The following is a 26,663-nucleotide window of genomic DNA, read 5'->3' on the forward strand; positions in this document are numbered from 1 at the left end:
GATATACCTACCTACCTACTTTCAGAAAAAATAATTTTCCAAATTGGTTTATAAATGACAGGGTTATGAGGTACCAAACATAAAATAAATACAAGTCAATTAAGAAACTCCTCCTTTTTTGAAGTTGGTTGATTAGTTTATAGATTATGGTGCATCAAGATCGATTTCAATAATGATATTTCACTCTGTACATTTCGAATTGATTTTAATTTGACTGTTTTTGTCATTACAGAAACACAATACTATCATACTGGTTCGTGGATTCTATTATCTATTTTGTTTCTTGGATAAGACAGCTAGGTGATATAAATAAGAGGAACATATTTCTTTATTATTTATTTTAATTTATTTTCCAGTATAACTTATGTTTAAATACTATAGATTTATTTACAAGCGCTTAACAATTTAATAATACATTTATATACAACAAAAAAAAGTTTTATCTATTCCTTTGGAATGCAATGCACAAAATATTTGGACGGAATCGTTCATTGCTTTTTTTAATCACTACAACTTAATTTAAAAAGAAAAAATAACAAAAAAAAATTCTGACATGACACTTAGACTAAAAATACTGTTATATACTCCATCTATTATTGAGCTCAATTTTTTATAGGAACAACCTTAATTATAAATATAATATATAACATTAAAATTGTTAATGATTTTATTTACAGTATTTTGAATTTTGATAATAGAAACGATATTTAGGGGTAATGTTTGAAATTTATTACAATCAACTTTTATGAGGCGAAATAAATATTTTTAATACATTTTTAATAATTAATTTCAGCAACTTTTTATTATGCATGTTATATTTCATAAAGCAAGAGATTCAAAGAACATTGAATAATACTTTAAAACATATGAATTTATTTTAGAATTGAATAAATTTATACTGATTATTAATTTATACATTATTATTAAACTTTTGTGTTGACTTATTTAAACAATATAATAAAAAAGTAGTTTTAACAAAGTATTGAGAAATAATCGACAGCGAAACTTTAACGGGAGGGTAAAAGAGATATTTAATACATTAATTTATGATTAGACATTTGGCAATACACTACATAATTGCAAATTGATATATAAATAAAAATTACTCAATAAATATGATGTAATAATTTGCCATTTTAATAATATGCCAAATAGATTTGTTATTAATAAGTTATAAAAATTATTAATAAAATAAGTATCTGATACCGAGAACGATTGGATGACATTACGATTGAATGACATTACGATTGAATGAGTTTACGATTGAATGACTTTAGCCACCATTAAAGGATGAGAAGGTCTCAGAGAAGATGGAATGGTCCCAATCACCGAGCTGCTACCGCTGCAGTTTTCATTGATTGATTGAATTGAACCACAATATTATATATTAGATATCCTCGTCTCAAATTCCGACATCCTCAAGCATAAGTTCACTGACAATATATTATGGTGTGTCATAGTTTGATGATGAAGAAGGACGGTAGATATAGGAACTCGGACCGACGGATAAATCCGTCGTTTTTGGGCTCATTTGATTTGCTTTGACATAATTATAACCCTACGTGACGACCCAGTCTGATGATAAATCCTAAGGATAATAAATAAATACTTGTTTTTAAAAATGATTTTAACCAAACTTATTAGACATATCCAGCACAAAGATTGACACACAATGTTAGGAATCTCTGAGAAATGAATTGAGAACCCCTGTATAGTTTTTGTGTGCGTGGTTCATGCGCACTTTGGTGGAAGCTGATTCTAGTAAAATATGTACAATTTTATGGTGTTTGTTAGGTGACCATAGCTCTTTCATTTGGCGGTATTGCCATCATGTGGTTGTATGTGAAACGCTGGGTGTACTCTGGTAGTTTGAGGGTGGTGTCCGACCAGGGTGGGCTTGGGTTCCAGCGGTCCATGCCATCCTCTTCAACTGCTAACGTGGCAGGCACTAAGCGCATGCGTTTCGGACTTGGATATTCTATAGCTGCAAATAAAAAAGGGAGTAATTAATGCTTAGAAAAAAATATTTGCATATGACAATAGATTACGTTAGAGACCTTCATATAAAACTAGAGTGGTCTTGAAACTTCTAATACTAGAAGGCAACATCTTCATATCTTAGTTTATGCTTAGAAAAAATTGAGAAATATTAAACATGCCTAATTCTTTAAACTTTTTTTTACCAAATAGCTTAAAATTAAGTAATAAACACGATGTACAATGCATGAAATAATGTTTGTAATCAAACTATAAATTAAGTTAATGTTCCCATCGGTCCCAATATGTTCACTTACTAACTGCTTTTTCACGCATCTTTTTAAGACACACACAGATTATAGGTGTTCCCCACACACGGAAAGGTGAATCGTTCTACGTTTGGGTAAAAAAAGGTACGACTTACCGAATGCATAGGTGATTGTACCCTTACTGAATAAATGTTTTTAATTGACCCTTAAATAAGGTGCAATTACGCAAGGTAAAGAGTGAAATTAAAATCAAGTGATTTTTTTTTCTTTAACTGAAAATATGTTTAGACAGGGTCGAAATATTTTTTCACAATAGAAAACCAACTGTTGACGTTATTGATAGAAAGCGGTAACTATCGTCATTAAACATAAAGCTAAATACGTAGCATCATGGAAATGATAAAATATATTATGATGAACATGTGTAGGAACACATACTGTGTTGAACATTACGTATAAATACATACTGTGATGAACATTGCGTATGAACACAAACTGTGATGAACATTGCGTATGAACACAAACTGTGATGAACATTGCGTATGAACACAAACTGTGATGAACATTACGTACTTGGCGGCAGTAATACAAATGGGATAAAAATACACGCTGATGATTTGTGTATAAAATTATTATATAAAACTAATATACTATATGTGTATAATTTAAGACCTTCCGGAACACAGCTGTGGAAATTGCATCCGTTTTGACGCGGTAGTTTTTGCGTGATATCGTAAAAACATACAAACAGAGAGAGATAAAATTTCTAAAAATTATTGTTTTAGTATCTATTGGTCCTATTAAGACCTTTCATATTATTTTTTCTTAAATATCTCCCAAGTATCATCCTCTATTTTAAATTTCGTTATATTAGAAAGATAAGATAGACAAAAATATTGAATACATTACGTAAATTATAGAATAATGAAAAATGAATAATTAAATATTGTCTTACCATCTAATGAACCACTTGAACATGGTCCTTGCATATATGTAACTCTTGGATATTGCTCATAGTATTCCCTCTTGCCATGATGTGGGTACATATACATATTACTGTTTACCACTATCTCTGACGGAGCGTCGTAATGATGAGGAGATCTATGGACAAGTTAAGAAATATAATATTTAAAATATTTGTTTATTAGTAAAGTTATTACATAAGTTATTATTATTATTTTTAATTTTTTAATCTAAAAAATAAATTAAATTAATGATCAGTCATATTTATCATCCGTAACCGACACAAAGGTCCCCATGACACTTGCGGCATTTCCGCGTTGGAGGTTCACTATGCAATTTGGTATATTTTATCTTGACCAGCAAACATATCCCAGACGAAGTCACGGGTAAAAGCTAGTACCTAATAATTTTGTCCCGAACGAAGTATTTTTTGTAGGACAAATTAATTTAATTTTAATATGTACAGATGATAAATTGTAAATAGTTATACTATACTATGTTAAAGTATTACAAGCCATATTAAAAAGCTATCACAGAGAGACGCTTCACTTTTGAAACCTCCTCGTATTTGGTTTACAACTACCCCATTGTGTTTGCAATCGTTTATAAATATGGTCATTCAAAACTGAACTTTAATGCGAAGGTATAAATGACACGATATTTTCATATACTACATTAATATTTTTGTAGCGGAACGTTCACAATAAATATGGTAATGAGAGGTGTCAAATTACGCGGATGGACGGACAGACGGACAGGGTGATGATTTTCTTATTTATATTGCTCGCTTGTGACATGACGCGTACAAATTATGTTTAGTGATCTTGGTGTATGTTTGTTTTTATCTGCCAGCTTTTGACTTGTACAATTGTGCAGTAAATAAAAGTATTAAAACACCTTTATTTTTGTCTGTATGTATATCAAAATTGTTCTAAATTTTTTGAATATTTAATGTGCAAATTTGTAAAAATATTTATTGTTATATGTTTTTTAAGTACATACTATATTTTAATATCAAGCTCGAGCTCGCGTTACGGCCGCTCATGACTAAGGGTCCCGGATGGCACGAAACTAGTCACGCAATCGCGATTAAAATACATGTAAGTTAATCCGGGTGTTCTTAAATTAAAAGATATTTGTTATTCTGTTAAGCTGAAACGCAATACACTGAATGCTGTACGTTTTACTTATAAATGCACAAGAAATTTAAAACCAAAGTAAAATAAAAAACTGTTCTGTTACTTTTTAAAATTTTTCCTTATCTATTTGGGGTTGGCATAATATGTTTTCTTCTTTTGTAACTCTATTTGTAGTCATCTCGCTATTCTGGCTTTCTAATCATGTCGCCCGGTGAAAAGTGATTGTTAGCAATGGAGTTTGACAGCCCCATTGCTAATATGTCCTATTAGGTCGATCTCCACGTGGTTCCCCTTGGAAACCATCGTGAACAATTCCTGTTGAATTCGTCATGATAGACTAACTGACATGCTTCATCCTCACCTATCATCCTTCACAGGTGTCCCGCCGGTGTATACCGATAGCTGGGGATAGATAGGTGGGGTTACCATTCAATTATGATCCACAAAATGAAGTCATCCTTCATACAATCCATCCATCTATTTTTGTATTCCTCTTCACTTATAACCATCCACATTCATACATAATACCTTTCTTACCATATTCTCTTCTTTCCTGCGCATTACATACTCATATCACGACAAATGATTAGTTCTCAAATCCTCTATTAAAATATAGAATTGTTATAATACTATTGGACTAAAAATAAAATAAATAAATAAATTTACCTTTCTTCACTAATAGTAGATTGTGGAGAATGAGTGGAATAGTCAACAGGGCCTCTATCCTGGTACACCCGTTCGCAACCACTGAACTCCTCAACACCTTTATTTTGCACATACGACGACACGTGGTACCCCGTATACTCCAACTCCTGGTTTTCTATATACTGATATGTTTCCTGGTAAGGCTCTTGATAGCATTGCTCTCTCCTGAAGAACTTTTGGCATCTAGGGTCTATCATGTTGCACGGTTGATTTTGGTAACCGTAGTATTGGTATAACCAGGAGTTGGCCATCATTATTGAAGCTTCTTCTTCACTGTAGATAAAATGGAATTAATAATATAAAATTCGGTCTACCACGTAGTTTGAACTTTGATCATGGTATCAGTCGTTATATGTCCATTGCTGAATATACGGTCCCCCATAGATTTGAGGAAGTCCTAAGTAACCTACATGATTTTAAACTAACTAAACTAACATACAACTAACTAAAATAATATGTAATATATTTGAGGTTGTGTTAGTTTATATAGTGAACATAATTTTAGTAAAATTTCGAAAGATTGAATTTCTAGAAACCTCTATTTTATTTGAAATCGAATTTTCTTTCTCAATAAATTGTTATAATCTTTTTAATTTTTTTTTTCTTTGTTTCTATTAGATATATTATGTCACAATTAATTAATTACCAATTAAAGTTAGTACAGAAGATTCTTAAATTTTTTGTAAGTTTTAATCGATTTAATTAAAGGAGGAGGTTCTTGATTTAGTCATTTATAAACCGATTTGGAAAACTCTTTTTTTGTTTGAAAGGACATACTTTCAGATTGGTCTTATAGAAATTGATAAAAATCGGTTCATTTAGTTTTTCATCAAAAGCTTTTTTTGCTACAATTGAAGTTGTTTTTTTTTTTGTAAAACATGCTTAAATTATTTTATTATTCTTTGGAAAAATATTGAATTCCATTGGTTTCAAAATTGATTGAAACTTAATAAGTATACGCATAACGTGTTAAAAAACAAATACACAAATAGCTGTATAGTTTTCTTGTTAATATAAACATAGTGTAAATATACCTTAATATCTGATTTGTGGCTACAATGAACTGCCTTGGAGAGTCCGCCGCGTCCTTTACTTGCAATACGATATGGACCCACAGGAATTGTCCAGAACGTTGCTGTAACTTCGCCAGTAGGATACAACATTTGTCCTGTTCAGACTGTGTTACTGTAACAAAGACAAGCACTTGTTACATTATTTTCAATGAAACAAGTAGGGGGAAAGGGACAGTAGTGGGGTCTTATTTCCCCATTACTAGCAACCCATCCTATCTGGTTATCTTCCACGCGGTTTTTCCTGGAATCGTGGTTAATTCTAGTGGAATTCGACGGGCTAACATAGCTGCTTTCATCGTCACTTATCACTCTTATTGGTGCCACGCCAACGTGTACCGATAGCACAGACGGGGTTACCAATTCATTATCAATACTAAAATCTTAAATAACATAGTGTTTTATTTTTCAATATAGACAATCTATATTGATTCCCCGCCAGCGTACACCAATTACGCAGGCGGGGTTACCATTCCATTTTCACCCATTAAAAAAAATCTATATTGATTGGTCTGCCTTATAGATTTTTTTTATTGTTAGGGAGGCAAACGAACGGACGGATCACCTGATCGAAAACGGCTACTGTCGCCTATGAACACCTGCAGTACGAGAAGAGATTTGTGCGTTGCCGGTCTTTTAAATGTTTGTAGACAAGTTTTTTTTAACGTCCCATATTTTAATGTAAGGAGAAATCTGAAGAAGGGAGCTAATTCCCCAACCCAGATGTACGAAGCAGGAATGAATGGGATACCACTGCAAAAAGTAGTAATGTGCCGCTATAAAAAGTAAGAGTTTTTAATTTTCTTTCTATCTATCTATCCTATTTAAATGCTGCGCTCTTGTCGGTGGAGCTCTTGCCACTCACTACCATTTTCAGCCAGTCTCTTCACCTCTTGATACGACACGACAACAACTCCTTCCTTAATCTGCCTGATGTAACTACGTCTCGGTCTCCCTCTGCCTCTACTTCCTTCTATCTTACCTTCTACTATAATGTTCATAAGTTCGTCGTATCGTATCAAGTATCCTAACATTTTTCTCCTGTCTTCAATAGTTCTAATAATTTGTCTTTTTTCCTTAACCCTAAGCAGGATCTCCTCATTACTAATTCGATTTTCTTTCAAGTTTAAAAAATATAATAAAAAAAAAGAATTGTAAAATTTTACAAGTTCTTGTAATTAAAAGTATATGAAATGCAATATTTAGTATGATCAATATTAATTATAGGCGAGAAGAAGGGAAGCACGCTATATCTATTTTCTATACTTATAATAAATTTATAGAGAGGGCAATTCTGTACATGAAATATATTTCCAAAATAACTATCAGGCGGTGATTAGTGATCGATACTGATGCCAAGAATGCAATCAGTTAAATTTTTGTCTGTCTGTCTGTATGTTCGTTATAGAAACAAAAACTACTCGACGGATTTTAACGAAGCTTGGTACAATTATTCTTCATACTCCTGGGCAGGTTATAATATACTTTTCATCACGCTTCGATCAATAGGAGCAGAGCAGTGAAGGGAAATGTTAAAAAAGGTCCACCCGTGCGATGCCGGGACGGGCCGCTAGTTAGTAATAAAATATCCAATCCGCTATTCAATTTCAAATAAAGAAACTATTGAGAGCTATTTATACTAGAGAGCATTTATTAATTAAATCCCTTAATGTATCCGTTGTAAATTATGTGCAATGAAGATTTTACAATACAAAACAATTAGTGTAATATATATATATTTTTAAAATTGTTGACATGTATTGATTATGATCTGAAATAAGTAATATAATTTTTTATATTTTTTTTATTTTATTTTATTATCTATAAAAATAAAAACATTAAACATAACCTTGCAAATTGTTTTAATAGCAACATAAATAATAAATATCACTTACAGTTTCCTTAAGTTGTTACCTTACAACATTTATTTACTTTTTTTGTTATCAAAATGTTTACTTAATTACATGTAAAACATTGCAGCCGGATATTGAAAAAAGAGATATAAATTGTTTGGCTATAGTTTTTCTTATACTACAAAGGTGGCAAACAAGCATAATCCCGTCTGATGATAAACAGTTACTGTAGCTCATGGACGCTTGCAACATACCAGAGGGTGACTTTGTACAAAAGTCGATTGCTTGGGTACTTCTATCCCATTCTTGTTTCAACTGTGAAGCAGTTGTGTTTGCATGGCTGTGTTTCGGTTTGAAGGGTAGGATATGGCGTGAATTTACTGGGTACAGAGGAATAACACCTGAGTCCTCAGGAATGGCAACACATGGGGGGTATCATGGGTGAAAACTGTTTCACAGAGTATACTGATACTCTGTTATGCTCATGTCTATAGGCGATAATTACCACTTTCCATCAGGTGGACCGTCAGCTTGTTTGCCGTTCTAAGTTGCATAAAAAAAAAACATTAGGGGTGTTACATGCGCATTGTTGACCCTAAATTGAACGAACCTTTATTTATGCAACATAGAATGGCAAATAAGCTGACGGCCCACTTTATATAAAGTAGTAAACACCGCTTATAGACATGAACAGTACAATGGACATAGCATGTGTCGCCCATGATATTCCACATGCGTTACCATTCTTAAAAACTAAGGTATTGTGCCTCTGTATCCTGTAATTTCATTGATATATCTCACATTTCGAACCGAAATAGCCAACAAAAACAAGAATGGAGCAGAGGTACCCATGCAAGCGACTTTTGTATAAAGGCTCCACCTGGTAAGCGAATTTGTTTCTATCTCATATACATATGTATGTATACTTACTCAGTCTATGTTTACTCTGTGCATCTCGTAAACTTTCCCAGTGTAGCAGTTGGTACCACGACACATCGGATAGTTCCTGCTTTTTCCATCCTAAGTACCATTCACCACTGAAACAAATAAAAACAAGCATTTACCTACTAGCTTTTACCTGCGACTTTGTTCGTGTGACTGAAATGTGTTTAGCGAGCGGAAAAAGAGTAGTAGTAGTAGCGTATGTCGTTCTTCATCCCGGAAAACACTTATGTACCAAATTTCATAGTGATTGGTTAAGCCGTTAAGACTCTAAGAGGTAACAAACAAACAAACTCACTTTTACATTAATAATATTAGCACGGACTAGACTATTTTTTATATCACTAATATGCAATAAACAATTTGTAATGGCAATTAACAATCCCATTGCTATCAATATTACTTGTATACGACATATAAAATTCAATTTTAGAGTCCGATCGACATTCACGTGGTCTCCCTGGAAATTTTTGTGCTTATTTTATATATTATCCTTGAAGAATCCGTCATAATGGGTCACAGGTTTTCTGTTTGAAAAAGCCCGTCTTTCAATAATAATAATAGCCCATCGTGATGAATACATCTTGAATTTAGCACGATGGTTTCCATGGGAGACCGCGTGGAGGTCGACCTAACAAGGTATATTATGTACTAGAAATGAGGATTAACGCCCCCATTACTAACAATCCCTCTTCTCTTACTCCGCCAGAGTATACCGATATATTATTATAGGGTATATCATTCCATTATTTTACATTAAAAAAAGACAGTCCAACTGTTGGTGAAGTGTTCTTGGGGAGAACGGTTATAGTCATTAATAGATTGATTTCGAATTCACCCTGTATTTACAAGTAAATTGCCGTGTGTGCCTCAGCATAGAATGGGTCACTCCTTTTTTTACCGTGGATGTCATAAGAGGCAACTAAGGACGATCGAGGGATGAGCAGTAGCGTCCCTCTTAAAACATCTCTAAAAGCCTAACTGTGGTTTTCGACCCGTCTGCCAAGCGTGGCAACTAATGGTAAACCCTCCTTACGGGGAAGCATTACGTTCAGCAGTGGACAGTTAACGGCTGAAATAATAATAATTACAAAGTAAAATAATTTAAGCTGTCAGTAGTTAGTACTTGTATGAAAAGATTGATGAATGTGGAAGAAGCGAAAGAGGTTTGTTTGAATCGAAGCATTTGGCGTTCCATTGTTTCTGCCTACCCTAATGGGAGACAGGCGTGACAGATATGTATGTATGTAGTTAGTACTTACATATACAAGTTTAACAGTTTTTACTTGCTTACATTGCAATTAATCTCCGAAAGCTTCGTATAAAAAGATGCTTCTTTATTTAAGTGGAAACCTTTTAAAATTATAATTGAATCATCAGCTCGTATCTCATCCATTTTACTATCACTTACAAACTTAATTAAAATTTAACTAGGGACCGCTATACAATAAATTGAACACTCTCACCGCGCTAGTGTTCATGTTACAGAAATTATGAATTTAATTGAGTCGTGATTTATGTATTGATTGCTTTAAATCTAGGTAACTTAATTATTTGGTTATTTGGACATTGTGTGTGTGTATATATTACATTTAATTCAACTATTGATCGAGTACCTAGATTATATATAAAATCTATGTAGTATTAAATACTTTTTGTGCTTTAATAAATCAATTACGATATTTATTGTATCTTTGGACTCGACATGATGTTCAATAGCCGATTTTTTCAACAAGAAATAAGCTAAGAAATTCAAAAGGATTTTTTTTTTAAATCCTATTGGCATTTTCAGAGATTAGCACGTTCAAACAAACTTTTCCGCTTTCTATATATAAGCGAAGTAACTATAACTAGAAATTGCTTATTTTTAATAAATTCACTTCAGTAGGTCTTAGGTGCGGATCCAGCCCTTAAAAAAGGTTACAATCACCTGAAAATTGGCCAAGAGCGAGTCGGAGTACGAACTCGCTTATGACCGATGAAATGCAATAATACAAAGGAGATATTTACAAAATATTTGATGCACTAAGCGAAATTTTGTACAGTGTTCAATGTGGGTAATGCCGTAGGATGAAACACAGTAAATCAATAAATGTGTAAAACGTTTGATTGTTCGCTAACAAAAGTTACAAAAGTATTAAAAGTATCGTTCTTAATAGATTGCGAAAGTGTGTCGTCAGAAGTCTATTAGGGTTGTGGGCATGCCCGTAATGGTGGATCCGCGCTTCGTATGTTCTTGCCTTCCCTTCTGGAACACTGGCTCGTTGCGGCTGCACAGCGGCAGGCGAGGCAGGTAACGGCTAGTGCAACACGCAGCGCGGGTAACTTACTTGGCGTCGATGTGCAGTATCTTCATGTCCATCGCGTGCACGGTGGTGAACACGTTGGTGGCGCCGTGCACGACGCACTCGCGCGTCTCGGGCATCGCGAGCGGCGTGCACACCGCCAGGAACACTGGTTCGTTGCGGCTGCACAGCGGCAGGTATGATACGTAATGGCCTCTTACAAGAACTACCTAGGATTAGAAAATGACTTTTTTATAATGAGATTATCGGAATGACACGATCTGTAATTGCAAAATCATATGAAGTCTCATTTTTTGAGTCAATTTTCTGAGGTTCAAGATAACGATATTACTGTTACGGGATTTTGTGTCAATAATATTTGATTCCTTAACTTATTAATCAATTCAAATTAGGTATATTATTTTAGTTTGATATTTAAAAACGTTATAATAGGATCGTATGAAAGTAATTACCAGTCTATACATGTGTACATAAAACTCCATAAATCAACATTAAAATATATTATATATAATATTGAAGACGCTTACTTTTTGGTCCCCAAATCTCATTTGCCTCCTTGCGTTCCTTGAAACGTTCATTCTACAGAAAAAATGTCTATTCTTTGGTACTATTTCAGTCTCTGCGTTATCGCCTCTATTCAGCTCCATCTGAACCGTCTGGTGATCTTGTCTGTCTATTATGTCATATACACTGTCCCCATGTATTAGTAGATCCTCCTGAAAATATTTATTTAATTAATTTCCGAAAAAAGTTTTGCCTAAGCGCAAGAAAATTAATTATAATATTATATAACTCTTAATTTGTTATTGATTAGATGAATAGTATTGTAATTCATAAAATCATGAAAAAAGAAAGCAAAAATTTTACATAAAATAAATTTTAATTCATAATAAAAACGTGTTGAAATAGTCCGGCAAAAACTTAAAAACATTTAATATTTTCTGTAACACTTTTTAATTCGATTACCATAAATAATATTATAAAAAAAAAAATATTTTATTAACATTTAAAGTTTTACTATAATAGGTCAAAATCTTAATGCAGATAGCTAGAGATGTGGAATCAATCTCATAGGACCGAACTGTAAGAAGAATTTTTTTTATATATTAATAAATTAAATTTGAATTTGTATTATTTAAAAAATTTACAATTGTTCTGTTGTCATAAACTTATAATTTTAATCATCATTTATTTATTGTACACATAAGAAAATTCAATACAAACCATAGAATGCCCTAAATATTCCGCCGCGTTTTCCGATATGTACAATAGTTTCCCATTCTGTGTCATCATCATCATAAACCCGTTCATGGCCTGTAAGGACATTGTAAACATTAGCTCATAATAAGTTTTACAACTAGACTACACATAAAACGTGAAACATACCTTAGAAAATCCAATATTAGGTGTGGGAGTCGCTTGCTCTTGGTACTGATAACTGAATTCGTGACTTTTGAACACTAAAACAGAAAGAAAGACGGAATTATGGGTGAAACAGAGATAAGATAGCGAACTAAATGCATTTTAAACGTCTTAATATGATTTCGTGACTGAAGGTGAGTCGACAAAAAGTTGGGAGACGAAAGGACAAGATTACGGATAAGGGGGCACGTGATGAGCTTAGAAAGATTGGGACCATGGGAAACCGTTGAAGGAAAATTTTCACAAATGTTTACTACATTACTAAGTACTGTTTTGTTTACACTCATTAGGCATAAAGCCTTACTGAATTAGCAATGAGTGAATGAGTGTAACTGATAACTTCAAAATATCATCAAAACCAAGTTTATGAATATAAACGAAGTGAATGTAGTCGCTACATAATAAAATATATTATATACACATACTCGTATGCATAAAGTTAAATTTTGTAGTTCTGGATTATTTCTATTTATATTAGTGTAGCCTTGGTTTTCCTGTATAAATAAATAAAGTAAAATTTTGTTTTACTCTTTAGTTCTTATATCTATTTAAATAAAAATAATTCATTATTATATCATATGATAATTTCAAAGAAATAGATAGTTTTTAATCTATTTCGTTCAAATTCCTATTATTTCGATCCTTAATATAGTAACAATATTTATGGAACTGTACAGCGCCCTAACTGATATTTTTACAATTATTAAATCATCATCATCATCATATCAGCCATTATTTGTGCACTGCTGATCATTAGCCTCCTCCTATTGGGAGTTAATTATTAAATAATGAAGAAAAATAAAATATTTTACAAAAATTGTGCAATCATTTGATGTATGCAGAATAAAATCTTTAAAAATAAGTTATTTTTTTTTATAATTTCTCGATTTACATATTATTATTATGTATTATAATATGGAAATTAAGAAATTATCACTTTTTTTAAAACAACTTTCCTCAATTCCATTAAATGTATGATTTACTTACCTTGTTGGAAATAGTTCATTTTCCTAACGTAAACACAGACGAGAGCCATGAGTTGGAGCTGAGAGAGCCTCTGCCTGGTGGACGGCGGGAGCGGCAGGAGATCCCGAAGGTTGGAGATCTCGGCGTTGATGAGATCACGGCGCATTTTGCTGGCGCCCTTTGTTGATTTTGTTGGTTCGAACCTGTACACGTCGTTATAAACATTTAATTCTGTTCAATTTAGTAATCTTCATTAATATTATGATTGCAAAAGTAAGTTTGTGTGTTTGTTAGCTCTTCTTAGTTTAACCATTAATATAAGAAATATATACGTAAGTAGTGTTTTTTCTTTTTTTTTTATATACAGCTTTTTCTACTTTTCATCAGGTGGGCCGTTAGCTAGTTTGCCATTCTAAGTTGTATAAAAAAAAAACAAGACCCGCGGGAAAGGAAGAGATGGGCTATTCTATGCCGGGACCACTGAATAGAGATATTATATAAGGTGCCGAAATTTTTTCATCTTCAGAATATTGTAAAAGACGACTAAGGAACGGCAAGTTGAATTTAATTAAAAAAGACATGTTTAATAGTGGGACGATAATATGTTGTTATGGGAGAAAGAGATTTTAATATAGGCTTTTAATTGTCCCATTGTTAGCAATATACTCTGTTAGTTCAACCTTCACACGGTGCCCCCTATGTAGGATATGGTTTTCAGGAGCTTCGTTGACAGTATAATAGGTTACATTTATTCAAATCATGAGGTCAGGTAGACTCCTCGCGGGTCCTTTGGAAATTATCGTGATTAAGTGAACTGATCTGAGTTCATTTTCACCCATCACCACTAACTTGTGCCCTGCCAGCGTACACCAATAGTGCAGGCGAGGTTACCATTAAATTAAGTCTCAATAAAAACAATATTGTTATGGTATGGTAAAGGTATGTGAACATTTTTCTAGGATTTGTAGACAATGCGCGGATACAGTGTTCCGGACAGGTGGGCAGGTGCGCGGGCGCAACTTTTGTGACAAGCCAAGAATTAACATAAGGCGCGGATCCGCCATTATAATAGTAAATCTGTCGGTCGCAGGATGCATTGATTTGTTGTTAATAAACTGTTATTTGAATAAAATATTTAGTTTTTGTAGGATCTAACCGTAAAAAAAAAAATTGTACTATACTATTACAAATTTATGTTAAGTAAACTTAGATAATAGTGTAAATAATTATGTGTTAAATAATACTTGACAAATTTCATCTTACAGTATTTTTGGTTATAGCATAATTTACTGCCTAGTAACAATAAAGTATTATATACAAAAGATTGTTTCGTTAAAAAATTGTAATTTCAATTGTAGTAAAATCTGTTATTTTGATTTAAAAACTAAGCTACTGAACCGATTTTGATAAAATTTCTATGATATCAATTTGTGAGTATACGTATCCTTTCAATAATAAAATAATTTTCCTAATCGGTTTAGAACTGATGGAGTTACGAGGTAACAAACATTAAAAAATACATCTGAACTGAGAAATTCCTTCTTTTTTGAAGAAAATTAATAAAATTATACAACTACATTTATTATAAGTTTAATTAACACCATCAATGTAATTTACTTTTTAATGTATATTTTTTTATATACAGTTGTATGTGTTGTATAAATTTATGCTCAGCATTAGCCACAATGTTCTCTTCTTTAAAAGGTTCTTAAAATTAAGGTAAGATGCTGCAGGTTATTCAAGCGGTCCGGACGAAAATACAATCCCGCACGTGCGACTCATAATAATATCCATATAAAAATCACCGAAATTCGTAAATTAATTCATCATTAACAGGTATACCGAGGAAGTAGCTTTCCGTTTGATGTTTAACATGCGCCCGCGCACCCGACGATCGTTTGCGCGGCGCTTTCATCTCCCCTGGGAGTCTTTTGTGCCTTTATTTTTATTTGTCCGTGTGATTAGTTGTTTTTTGGTCGTTAAGTATTATTGTGGGAACAATGATTGGTGCCCTGTCGTTTTATTATTAATTTGATTGAGTTTAAAATGATTTGTTGTTTGCTTATTAATATATATTGTTTTTTTTTTATTTTATCTACGTTTCGTTTGTTGTTTATACACTAAATATATAATATTCGGAGTACGTGAGTAGTAGAGAATATATATAAGACAGAATTTAAAAAAAGTGTTCTGTAAGAGAATAAAAATAAATAGACGAAATCACTACTCTATAGTTTTGGAATAATATAAATTATAAATCAAGTGAAGGGATAATCAAGAAACTTTGAGCCAATATGTGAATTGAAAATTGGCTGTAAACTGAATGCCTAAGATTTTTTGTTATAGGTGATAATGGAACAGTGCACTCGCTTATATCATTGTCAACAATGATGGGCTGCATAAAAAGTTATAAGTGAATATAACAAGAGATAGATCTCTTGTATGGATTCCTTTGGCACTAATTTTTTTAAGATTAGCTTATTTTTAAATTTATTTATTTGAATGTTATGTTTAATATAAAGACTCAAATCCCATCTCTACATGTTTTGCTTAATTGTGGCATTATGTTGACAGTGATTTTCTAAAAATAACTAAAACGTCTTCAATCATAATATATTTGTATGCAAGTCAAAACAAATGTTTTAAATAATGATTCAAAAACAGAATCGTGCAATACACGGTTTTATAAACGAAATGCTACAGTTATTATATAATAAAAAACTATCTGCATTATCGTCATTTGGAGTACACTGCAGCAAAGTTAATCATTCAATATGAGGCATTTACAAGATATCTAAAGGACTAATTTATATTGGTGATAGCATAGACTACAAGGTGTTATATATAGCAGCATAGAGAGAGCAACATATAGTACGTTGCTCGCGTCCATGTAACCTAACTTTGTAGTTAAAAATCAGTGCTTTGCTTTTAAGCAATACTATCACTCAGCTGTATCCTATTTGTATCACTGCGACACATGGCGAAAACATATTATTTTTTTTTTTATTTTTTGTGTTTTGTCTTTTAATTATGTAATTCATTTTTTTTTCTTTTTTTCAAAAAAGAAATTCAACAATGAGTCCCGTTCGTGACCCGACCCAAAGGTACCCATGACACTTGCGGCATTTCCGCGTTGGATTGCCAGAGATATTCTATGAGCCAGATACGAACCAGAACGGCGATCATGGCCCCTATCCGCAATGCGCAGACTCAACTCTTTTATGAAGGATTTTGCTTCCGCTCCCCACACGCCAGTAGTCTCAAAAGCAACGGGAACGAAGATGTAAGCTGAGGGTCTACCATGAAATGTTTTCCGAAATGTCGGAGCCGAACGAAACACAAATTTGATGTTAAAATGAGATAATACTTACCGTTTAAAAACATTAAAAATATGAAAATATTATTCCTTGGGACTTTTATGGTAGGATGTATGACGAACGAAGTGTTAAGCTCCATTTACTGGCCCGATTTAGGTGTGAACAAAAACACGAAATTGAGTCCGAAACTTTGGAATTTCATTTCATGGTAGACCCGCTGGGTCGAGAATCTTATACTTTGAGTGTTTGATTCTAGCCGCAGTTACTGCGGCCGAACTAGCCACACGAGTCGTATCTATTCATTTATTTAGTTGTAAGAATTTTATAAGCTTACGTGTGTCATAGATTACCCAAAGTGTTTATCTATTTAGGATATATCTATCTGTCCACAGAACGATTAAATATCATCCATTCACCATAACATGTAAATTGGTGTAGAATAAATAAATATGCATGTTGCAAATTGATTACAAATGTTATTTTCAACCAATGAATGTGTACTTTAGTTATAATCGAGTATAAAATGTATGTTTCCTTATCCATATTTATTATACGAACATACAAAATGTAGTCATCACATGTAAAAAGGATTATGGTGCTTTTACTTTATCCCGCGTGCTTAGTTCGTGTAATTTAATCTCGTGTAAGCTGTTTACGTGTTGAGTAACAAACATGAAAATAATAACATAACATGTTTATCTAAATAGTGTTTCAAAAAACTCTGTCTGAGCGATATATTATTTAGTCAATGTTATATATGTTTAGTTGTAAATTTATGTATCAAAATTTATAAATATATTCAAAAATTTATTTTTAATAATATACATTGTCTTTTGTTTAGACATAGACTTATTTAGAGGGGGACTAAGTATAATGTCCCACCCCAGAATATGGAGAGGAGCTTTCAGTTATAGGAAAAACGTGTTTGAGAATACATATTCGTCTTTTTTAAAGGGCCAGGACGCCTCTGTAATATAAACTTAAATATGTTATGGAACACGCTTTTGTAGTAAGATGGACAGTTAATTACATAAAACAAGCAAAATCAAAGCAGATTCTGTCTTTTTATTAACAAAATATTATTGTAATCTGGAAAGTCAGACTTTCTGTTTGCTTGTTACGATTATATGGCTATCTACCAAGGGATTATTGTCCTATTTGAAATATTTAGAATATTTATTTTCGTGTACTTAAAGACTGAACCCAGGTGGTGTACCATGAAATGGAATTTCGAATATTGTGGCTCAATTTCGTATTTTTGCTTAGTAAAGGCTTACAGTTTAACATTTCGTTCGTCATAATTACTATCACAATAGTCCAAAGGAACGATATTTTAACATTTTTTAAACATTATATGTAATTTTAACATTAAATTAGTTTGACCTTGAAATTTCGGAAAATATTTCATGGTAGGCCCGTTGAATATACTATATGATATTAAGTCCAATACATCCAATATAAAAAAAGTTAAAAAGTTTTATACACACTAGAATTGAGAATTAGAAATAGAACTAGGTTATCTAGAAGCACTACATTTATTTAAGTACGTAATAATTTATTTTTAAAATGTAAAATCGAAATTAAAAACTCAATTTTTCTACGGAAACGTTCTGAATGAATCACACAATAAAATTTGATTACATTATTGCTTACATCTGTATTTTTAATACTAAACTCTTTTATAATCGTCAAACATAATAAACATTGCATTAAAACCCCTCAATATAATTCAGAATGAGTTTTTTACGAAGCGCAATATTTCATAAGAAACGATTTATTTCTATTTCTGTTATCTTCAGGAAATTGCAATAATCTTTTTCAGGCTTGACCAAGGAAAATGTCATCGGTTAATATCGATTATTTGTATTTTTTACAATCGAATCGAGAATGTATCGGTGCGATAGGTAATCGTTTACTCGTTCATTATCGGCCACAAAAACGCATTCCATACATACGGGCCGTGAAGTGATTTCACGGTACATTCGAATACGTAACCGTGTAAATTCCTCTCGAATACATTAGTGATGTAGTAGATCTATATGAATGACAGTTCAGACAATATTCATTCAATGTAGCTATTTCGTGGGTAAATTTGACCGTCTGCGACCTGCGGTTTTGCTTAAATTAGGACAAAAAGCTTATATTCCAGCTATATAGTCTATTTGTGTATAAAACATTAATATTTCTCAATCCGTTTTCGTGATGAGTGACCAATATTTAAACATATTTTAAAAGAATAAGAATAACTTTATTTCCTTAAACAAAATTAGTCTATGTTATAAAAGAGCTTTGACCTCATACTAGACAAAACCTTTCTCGTGGAAATCAAAGCAAGAAATTTAATAGTTATGGTGCGGCGAACAGGGTTAATTTAAATATTTATAAAACTTACTTACTTATTAAAGTACAGTATATAGGTAGCAGGATTAATTATTATTATTAAAAATGTATTCCATAAATAAAATCTAATTTAATTGTGGTAAAACAAGTTATTTTGATTTAAAACTAAACTATTAAATCAATTTAAAAGAAATTTTTATGGAACCAATATGTAAGTATATCCTTTTACATAAAAATAGATTTACAACGTAAAAAAAAAAATAGAACCGAATTGAGAATATCCTTTTTTTGAAGTCGATTAAAAAGGGAAACATTGCAACTATATCCACCGTCTCAAAAAGTATTCTGGATTGGTAGAGTTAGGAATACTTAGGGGAAGTATTCTTATTAATATTACTTATATGTAATCTTTTAAAGGAGAGATATATATATATATATATATATATATATATATATATATATATATATATATATATATATATATATATATATATATATATATATATATATATATATATACGGTTTAACCGTGATCAACACAGTGATGTGCTTAGTTGAAGAACGCTTGTCTATGGACCGATGGCCCCAAGATTGGATATTAGTTTAAATTAGGCGGTTTAAATTAGAAATTCATGATACCAGAGGTCGCCACACTCCTACGAGTAGTTACAGGAGTAGTAAGCATATTTACTGGTTATCGTATTTCAGTCAGTTCTGTCACAAAGTCTGAGAAAACAATTATATTGCGATGACTCTTAGTTGTCAATTCGAATATTTCTGACAGAACAAAGTCTGTTACATCAACTGTCTTAGTAAAAAAAGGCAAATATATTTAAAAAAAAACATCGTTACGACGTCACCATATTTGAGTATTACGTATAGTTAGATGTGAAATAAATTTATTTCCATACAAGGTTATGTTTGATACTGACGTTACTTAACAACTGAACATATTGGAACAGATATTGACATAGGCCCGTGATGAGATAATATCAATATATACTCTATGACAGAGTACAATAGTATACAATCGCTTGAGAAATATTCTACGAGAGTAGTAAAACTCATGTGTAGGTTTGTAAAGGCACGGTCGTACTTTATTTAGCACTTCAGTAACAATGAAACTTGGTTTCAGTGGCACCCGCTAACAGATTTACACGTTCGACTAATTAAATAATTTGTTTACATTGCATATTGAGCCTTATGTTCATGGCATATAAATGTTTTTCCTTTTATTTGTATTTGCCAATTGTCAATGATAATTGATTTTTCGTGTTTAAGATGTTATATTTTTTATTAGTAGTTTTTTTATTGTGTCACAAGACTAGCGATTAGTAAGTCATTTTATTTCTTAGTATTATCGTAGTTTTACCTACATGTTATTTTCTTTATTAGTAATATTTTTTTACTATTATAAGACAAGTAGCTAATTATTTCACGAAATTAGCAGTTTAAAAAATGATAAACTTTAAGTTTCTAATTTTTCAATCAGTTTGGTATTTTTACTTTTTTTTTTAATTTTTCTCCGAGACTATACTAGCTGTACGTATACATTACTATTTAATTTTCAAATCAACTGGACTAGAATTTATGGCATATTTTATTTCTGTCTAATTAAAACAAGAACAGGGATAGTTATCGATGTATTTGACTGGCATCGATACATATATATGTAGTGAAAAATCTTACTAATAGCTATAAAGAAAATAATAATTTAGGTATTATAGAACTAATTGATGCTAAAACAATAATTTTTAGAAATTTGGTCTATCCGTCTAAGATAGGTATATCTTTTATTCTGATACCCAGAAGTGTTCTATTTTATTGACTTTTCTAATTCTGGAAGCGATGTGTACGACGAAGCAGTGGGCAAAAAGCTAGTGTATTTTGTATGATATTTATATCAATTTAAAATCCAATGATAGTAGATATGTACCTACTAGCATAGCGTAAGTACAAAAAGAATATTGAAGGATGGCAATGTGATGGGTTTAGTATGAAATACTTGAATAATGTTGTTTCAACTCAAAATATGCATATTGGAGAAAGTTATTCTGTTTAATTACTAGTGCTTAATTTATTTTGGATTAAATTTTAGTGCATTGTATTTAAAGAATTGTTAGGTAATTGTACTAAACAAGAAGGTTGGTTATAAATTTGTATCGAATACATTTTAGTATGGATTGATCAGAATAGATTTAAATATTTATATTTTTAATAATAAGTTTTAAATTATAAAGACTAAAGAAATACTGAAGATATTTTACAAGACTTCTTAAAAAAATTGTAAAATTTATTATGTTTTTTTACTGTTTATTCAGCCATAAGGAAACTAATTTAATGCAGTAATAAAATAAAAATAACTATATAAAATTCACAAGTCTAGAACGTGAAAATTTTTTATAGAACCTTTTATTTTTTTATTAGTTTTTTTAAATATGTCCTTTGAAATTGGAGATTTATACTTGAAACGCACGATCTAATTAAAAGTTTTGAAACTAGTTTCATGTAACTAGATTTATAATGTACTTTAGGATTAAAAATTTTCGTCAAATCAAATAAACTTATTAAAAATTCTAAATATGTTTCGTTTAAATACATATTTCATTTCTATTTTTATTGTAATTTGAAGGAAAGTTATGAATAAAATAAATTTCCATATTTTTTATTGACATAAAATATGTCAGAATAATTATAATAATTATAATATCAAAAAAAAAAAGAAAAAAAGTATAGAAATTTAAAAACTTACCTCAAGAACATTTTGATATAATATTTAAATTAATTTCCACAGTTAAAAAAAGAACTTCACTCAACCACAAATTAATCCATTATAACCTTAATAAAAGAGATGCTAATTAACTGATAAATAAACACGACCACACAGTCCGAGGTATGAAGTCCTAATGATTGCTCAATAATAAAAACAACCCTTTTCACAAAACATCACAAATATAATGTCATAATGCGACCATAAAAATAACCATAAACCGCACGTGTCGGACATAATTTAACATCTACAGAACCTCACAGCAAGTTTACACATCGACATTAGAAAAAAAAACTATTTTAAAAACCTAATGACAGCACGTCAATTTATGCGTGAGCTTTTTATTAGAATGAGATTAAGGCCCGATCCTGAAGCTCGATACTTCCGTGCGCCAGCGCATCGGGACAACGACTATAAAAAGCCTACACTAAACCTCTCTTTCTCGTGAGCCTTATTTTCTTTTTTGTTGAAAACCATGCGCCTGCGCTTCTAACGAGTCCCTTATTTTGGCGGGGACAGTTCCCATTTCAAATATGCCTTCGAATTTCGATTAGACATTTCAGGAAAGTGGATGTCACTTTGGAAAAATAAAAATAAATGTTTTTATACAGCTCTATCGGTTGCAATGAGCATGGGTGAGAACGAGACGGGTAGATGTTTCATTACCACGTTTTTCCTCGAGTTTGACTTGTTGGTTGGAGGGAATGAAACGGAATGAGCGGTTTGTTGCTCTCGTTGCAACAGATTAATGAGTTCGAAAGAGATGTAGGTAATGACCAAGTAATTATAGCGATGCGTAAACGAGACAAAAGTATAATGACTGGACGCATTGACAGTTATTGATATTGGCGCAATATGTTGAGTACGGCGATTTGCCGTATAGGAGGGTCTTGCGTCTAGATACAGGTGATAATGTTAATTAGTATTTAATGACAGCTTTAAGATCAAGAGATGCGTTTTTACATCACATGCCATTTTAAATTGACCAATAAAACTGGTTGTTTATAGCTGATGAAAATAATTAATTACTCTGTGCTGTTTTTTTTGTACACAATTTATCTACGTAGTTATTTTTATCTAAACTATTAATGCCCCACTATTGGGAATAGGTCCTTTCTTAAAAGAAGGATTATACGGATATAGAGTTTTATTTCAAGTTTACTTAGAAAGAAAGAAAAAAGGCAGAATAACGCTTTGTTCCTTAGTTGCGACTTATGACATATTACGAGTAGAGGTGAGTGGTAGCACATTTGTGACTTATAAAAAATACAATAATATAGTAATACTGTACATATGTACAAATTTGCTTAATAAGAACAATAGAAACTAAAAAACATTCTTTACAAATTCCGTCTGTTTGTCTATATGTTTATTCCGGTATCACGCAAACATTATTGCACCAAATCTTTAGGGATCTTTGGGGGGTATATTTTATCAGTGAAACGGAACGCTTTTCTAAAAAAATATAAGTTTATGTATATTATAAATTGAAAAAAAAGAGCTCGGTTTTTTCCCTAAAACACGGCACGTTTGACTATAATATTAGTATGAGAGGCTAAGATTTTTTTATCGTTTTTCGAGTCATATTTTTTTGGCAAGAAATATTTATTCTCATTACTTGAATACCACATTAAAAAGATGCCAATTGTAGAGATAAGAATTATTGTATTTATTCTTTATATGAATATATAGTTAGAATAGGTATATTTTGCAAAAAAATGAAATAGTAATAATAATACGAAAAGAAATATATGTACAATTCGTTAGATTTTGGAATTTTTAAAGAGTAAGGTTTATAATAATATTTGGAACTTAAAACCGCTGGAATCTATTAATTTTTGGGTATATCTACTATCTAATATTCTAATTTCTACATTCTTATTCTAATATCGGTAAATTTTTAAACTTGTGCTAATTTCATAATTGGGTAATTAGTACTACAACTGTACAGATAGCCTAGTAATAGTAAGATATATTCCTTCTCTTATGTTCCTTTATGTCCTTACATTATGTCCTTCTCTTATACATATGAATATCTACATGCTTCTCCCCATAGGAGAAGCATGTAGATATTCATGTGTATATGGTTAACATTTGTGTATTTTATGCATGTATGTAACCTTCTGATACTGAATATAATAATGTACTTCTTCTCTTACTAGTATTAGCAATAAATAATAATAAAATAAAATTATAGCTAGATGTCTGTATTCACATGAGAGATATTTTAGAAAAAAATAATATGTAAGATCTAAATAAAAGGAAAGATGTCAAAACAATAGGTTTTAGAACTTGTTTCTGTTTATCTATACAGACAGACAGGGGGGGGGGGGATGCGAATATGAAACATTAAGAGATATTTAAACTTCAATATTTTTCGAATCTCAACTACATCAAATTGGATGCTGTTTCACAGTTGTGTTTCTGGAGATTTAACTTAAAATGTGGTGTATTGTAGTAAAATGTGATTCATCTCGATACGCCGTCTTCTAAAATCTAGGTGTAGAAAGTTGCAGGAAAAAGCTGATAATTAAATAAGAAGAGTAATATTCAATAAACATGCTTTTTTTGTCGCTGATTTTCGTCTATTATTATTAAGAGAGTTGATTTGTCTAAGCTACGTATGTTATATATTGTAATATAAATAAGAAAATTTGGTAAAAGTTACGCATTTCATTGATTTTTTTGTATTTAAAATGCTATCTCACTGGTAACCGTGGTGTAATCAAAACAGTTAATCTTCACACGAGTCGACCGTGTAAGACACGGGGTTAAAATTTTACTTTGAAACGTCGCCCGCGGCTGCCTCCTGTGTTACGCAGATAAACACAGCAATCTGGCCATCTACATTGTTAATGTGGGAACATATTTTATATTTAACGATCGATATTTTTTAAATATGGAATTTGTAATCCCATATTTAAATTATAAATTTAAATATTTTTTTATCACGTTACGCAGTAAAAGACAGTGACCTGAACATCTACATATACTATTAATTTTTTAAATGGAAAATGTAATTCCATTTTTAATTTCTTAGTTTATGTTTTTTACACTTATACATTTAGGTTTTGTATCCTTAATTAAAATACAAATAATATTAGAGAATAGTATTTTTAAAAAGTACATTTAATGCACGTACCTAATTTACTTATTTTAATTTAATTTTTTAAATTACAGTATACACCTATTTAATCTACGTGTATTTTTATTTTACCTATTTTAGTATTATATTATTTTATTTATAAATATTCATTCGAATATACGAGAACCCCGTTTATTAATGAAGTAATTATTAAATAAAATAATTATTTGTGGTTTTACCTTGAAGCACATATGCTTGCTATATATTGCTAGCAATGGGATTTTCTAGGGTCTATACTAGTTTGATTTCTATATTCATTACGAGCGGGTTCTTCTTTTCGATTTTATATATTGGTTAACCGATAGTTAATATATCTATTTCTAGACCAATATAAGAAGCATTAGGCGTTCCATTGTTTTTGCCTACCCTAATAGGAGACAGGCGTGACAGATATGTATGTATGTATGTATATTGTAAATATAATATATAGGTATTGCTATATATTATTCACCCTTAGTAGGCACATACCATCAGGTAAGATTCACGCTCGATTGCCCTTCGTATTGTAAGAAAAAAAAACTATAAAAATTATACTTTAAAAACTTTTAAATAGAAATATATTTGTATGTATTCTGTAAGATTAAATATCTGAACGTATTTTCACAAAATTTCATACATACATATCTGTCACGCCTGTCTCCCATTAGGGTAGGCAGAAACAATGGAACGCCAAATGCTTCGATTCAAACAAACCTCTTTCGCTTCTTCCACATTCATCAATCTTTTCATACACGCTCACCGGTTACGGGTACTTTTAATTAGGCCCTTATTCAGCACGTCGCCTATTTGGTCAACATACGTCCATCTAGGGTGGCCCCTACCGACGTCTCCATTCATTCTTACTCGATAAATCTCTTTCGTAATTCTTCTTTCATCCATCCTCTCCAAATGACCAAACCAAGGCAACATTCCTTTTTTCAAAATTTCACATTTTATAAAGTGACGTTGAAAATGGGATGTATGTAAAGCCATTGCAATATTGTAAAATCATCAAATTTACATCTTTCATCCTTTGTACTTTTTAAAAAGAAGTCATAAGTCCCAGTCAAACCCCAGACGCCGTAGTCCGAGTGTGATACAATCTCTACGACGTATTTAGCCAAAACTGTCCCATATAACCTAGCTTCCCGGTACGATTGTCATCAGCTAGCCTAATGACGGGCGGTGTCTTTGTCCATTGTTTACATTGGGGTGGTGGCTACGTGATTTTTGGGAGTCATGCCGGTGTCTTTAAGGGGACCTCCCTGCTGTTTACTATTAAATACGTCGTCATTGTCGATACAGATAGCTACAGGATGTTTTTTTTTAAGTTCTAAGTTAATTATTACATAATAATAATTGAAATTGTGTTCTACAAAAACTGACTTAAATTATGGTAAAACCAGTTATTTTGATGATTAAAAATTAATTATTGAACCTGTTTTGATAAAATCTCTACAAGACCAATCTGTAAGTAATGTTCTTATTTTAATTTAGTTA

The 26,663-nt window shown here is 31.5% G+C and overlaps 1 protein-coding gene across 1 annotated transcript; it reads right to left on the reverse strand.

The window, feature by feature from the left end:
* Window positions 1-329: 329 nt before the first annotated feature.
* Window positions 330-22,577, reverse strand: LOC113517832 (PAS domain-containing protein cky-1-like). Its single transcript, XM_052898116.1, has 11 exons — window positions 22,022-22,577; window positions 13,634-13,815; window positions 12,611-12,684; window positions 12,449-12,538; window positions 11,752-11,940; window positions 11,249-11,433; window positions 8,907-9,013; window positions 6,088-6,238; window positions 5,015-5,326; window positions 3,202-3,347; window positions 330-1,984 (listed from the first exon to the last, which is right to left on the reverse strand). The coding sequence occupies exons 1-11, from the start codon at window positions 22,030-22,032 to the stop codon at window positions 1,791-1,793; spliced, it is 1,641 nt and encodes a 546-aa protein (XP_052754076.1). The 5' UTR covers window positions 22,033-22,577; the 3' UTR covers window positions 330-1,790.
* Window positions 22,578-26,663: the final 4,086 nt, after the last annotated feature.

This window comes from Galleria mellonella, unplaced genomic scaffold (genome assembly GCF_026898425.1).
Source record: "Galleria mellonella isolate WM207_F2 unplaced genomic scaffold, CSIRO_AGI_GalMel_v1 utg40, whole genome shotgun sequence".
NCBI classification, from domain to species: domain Eukaryota; kingdom Metazoa; phylum Arthropoda; class Insecta; order Lepidoptera; family Pyralidae; genus Galleria; species Galleria mellonella.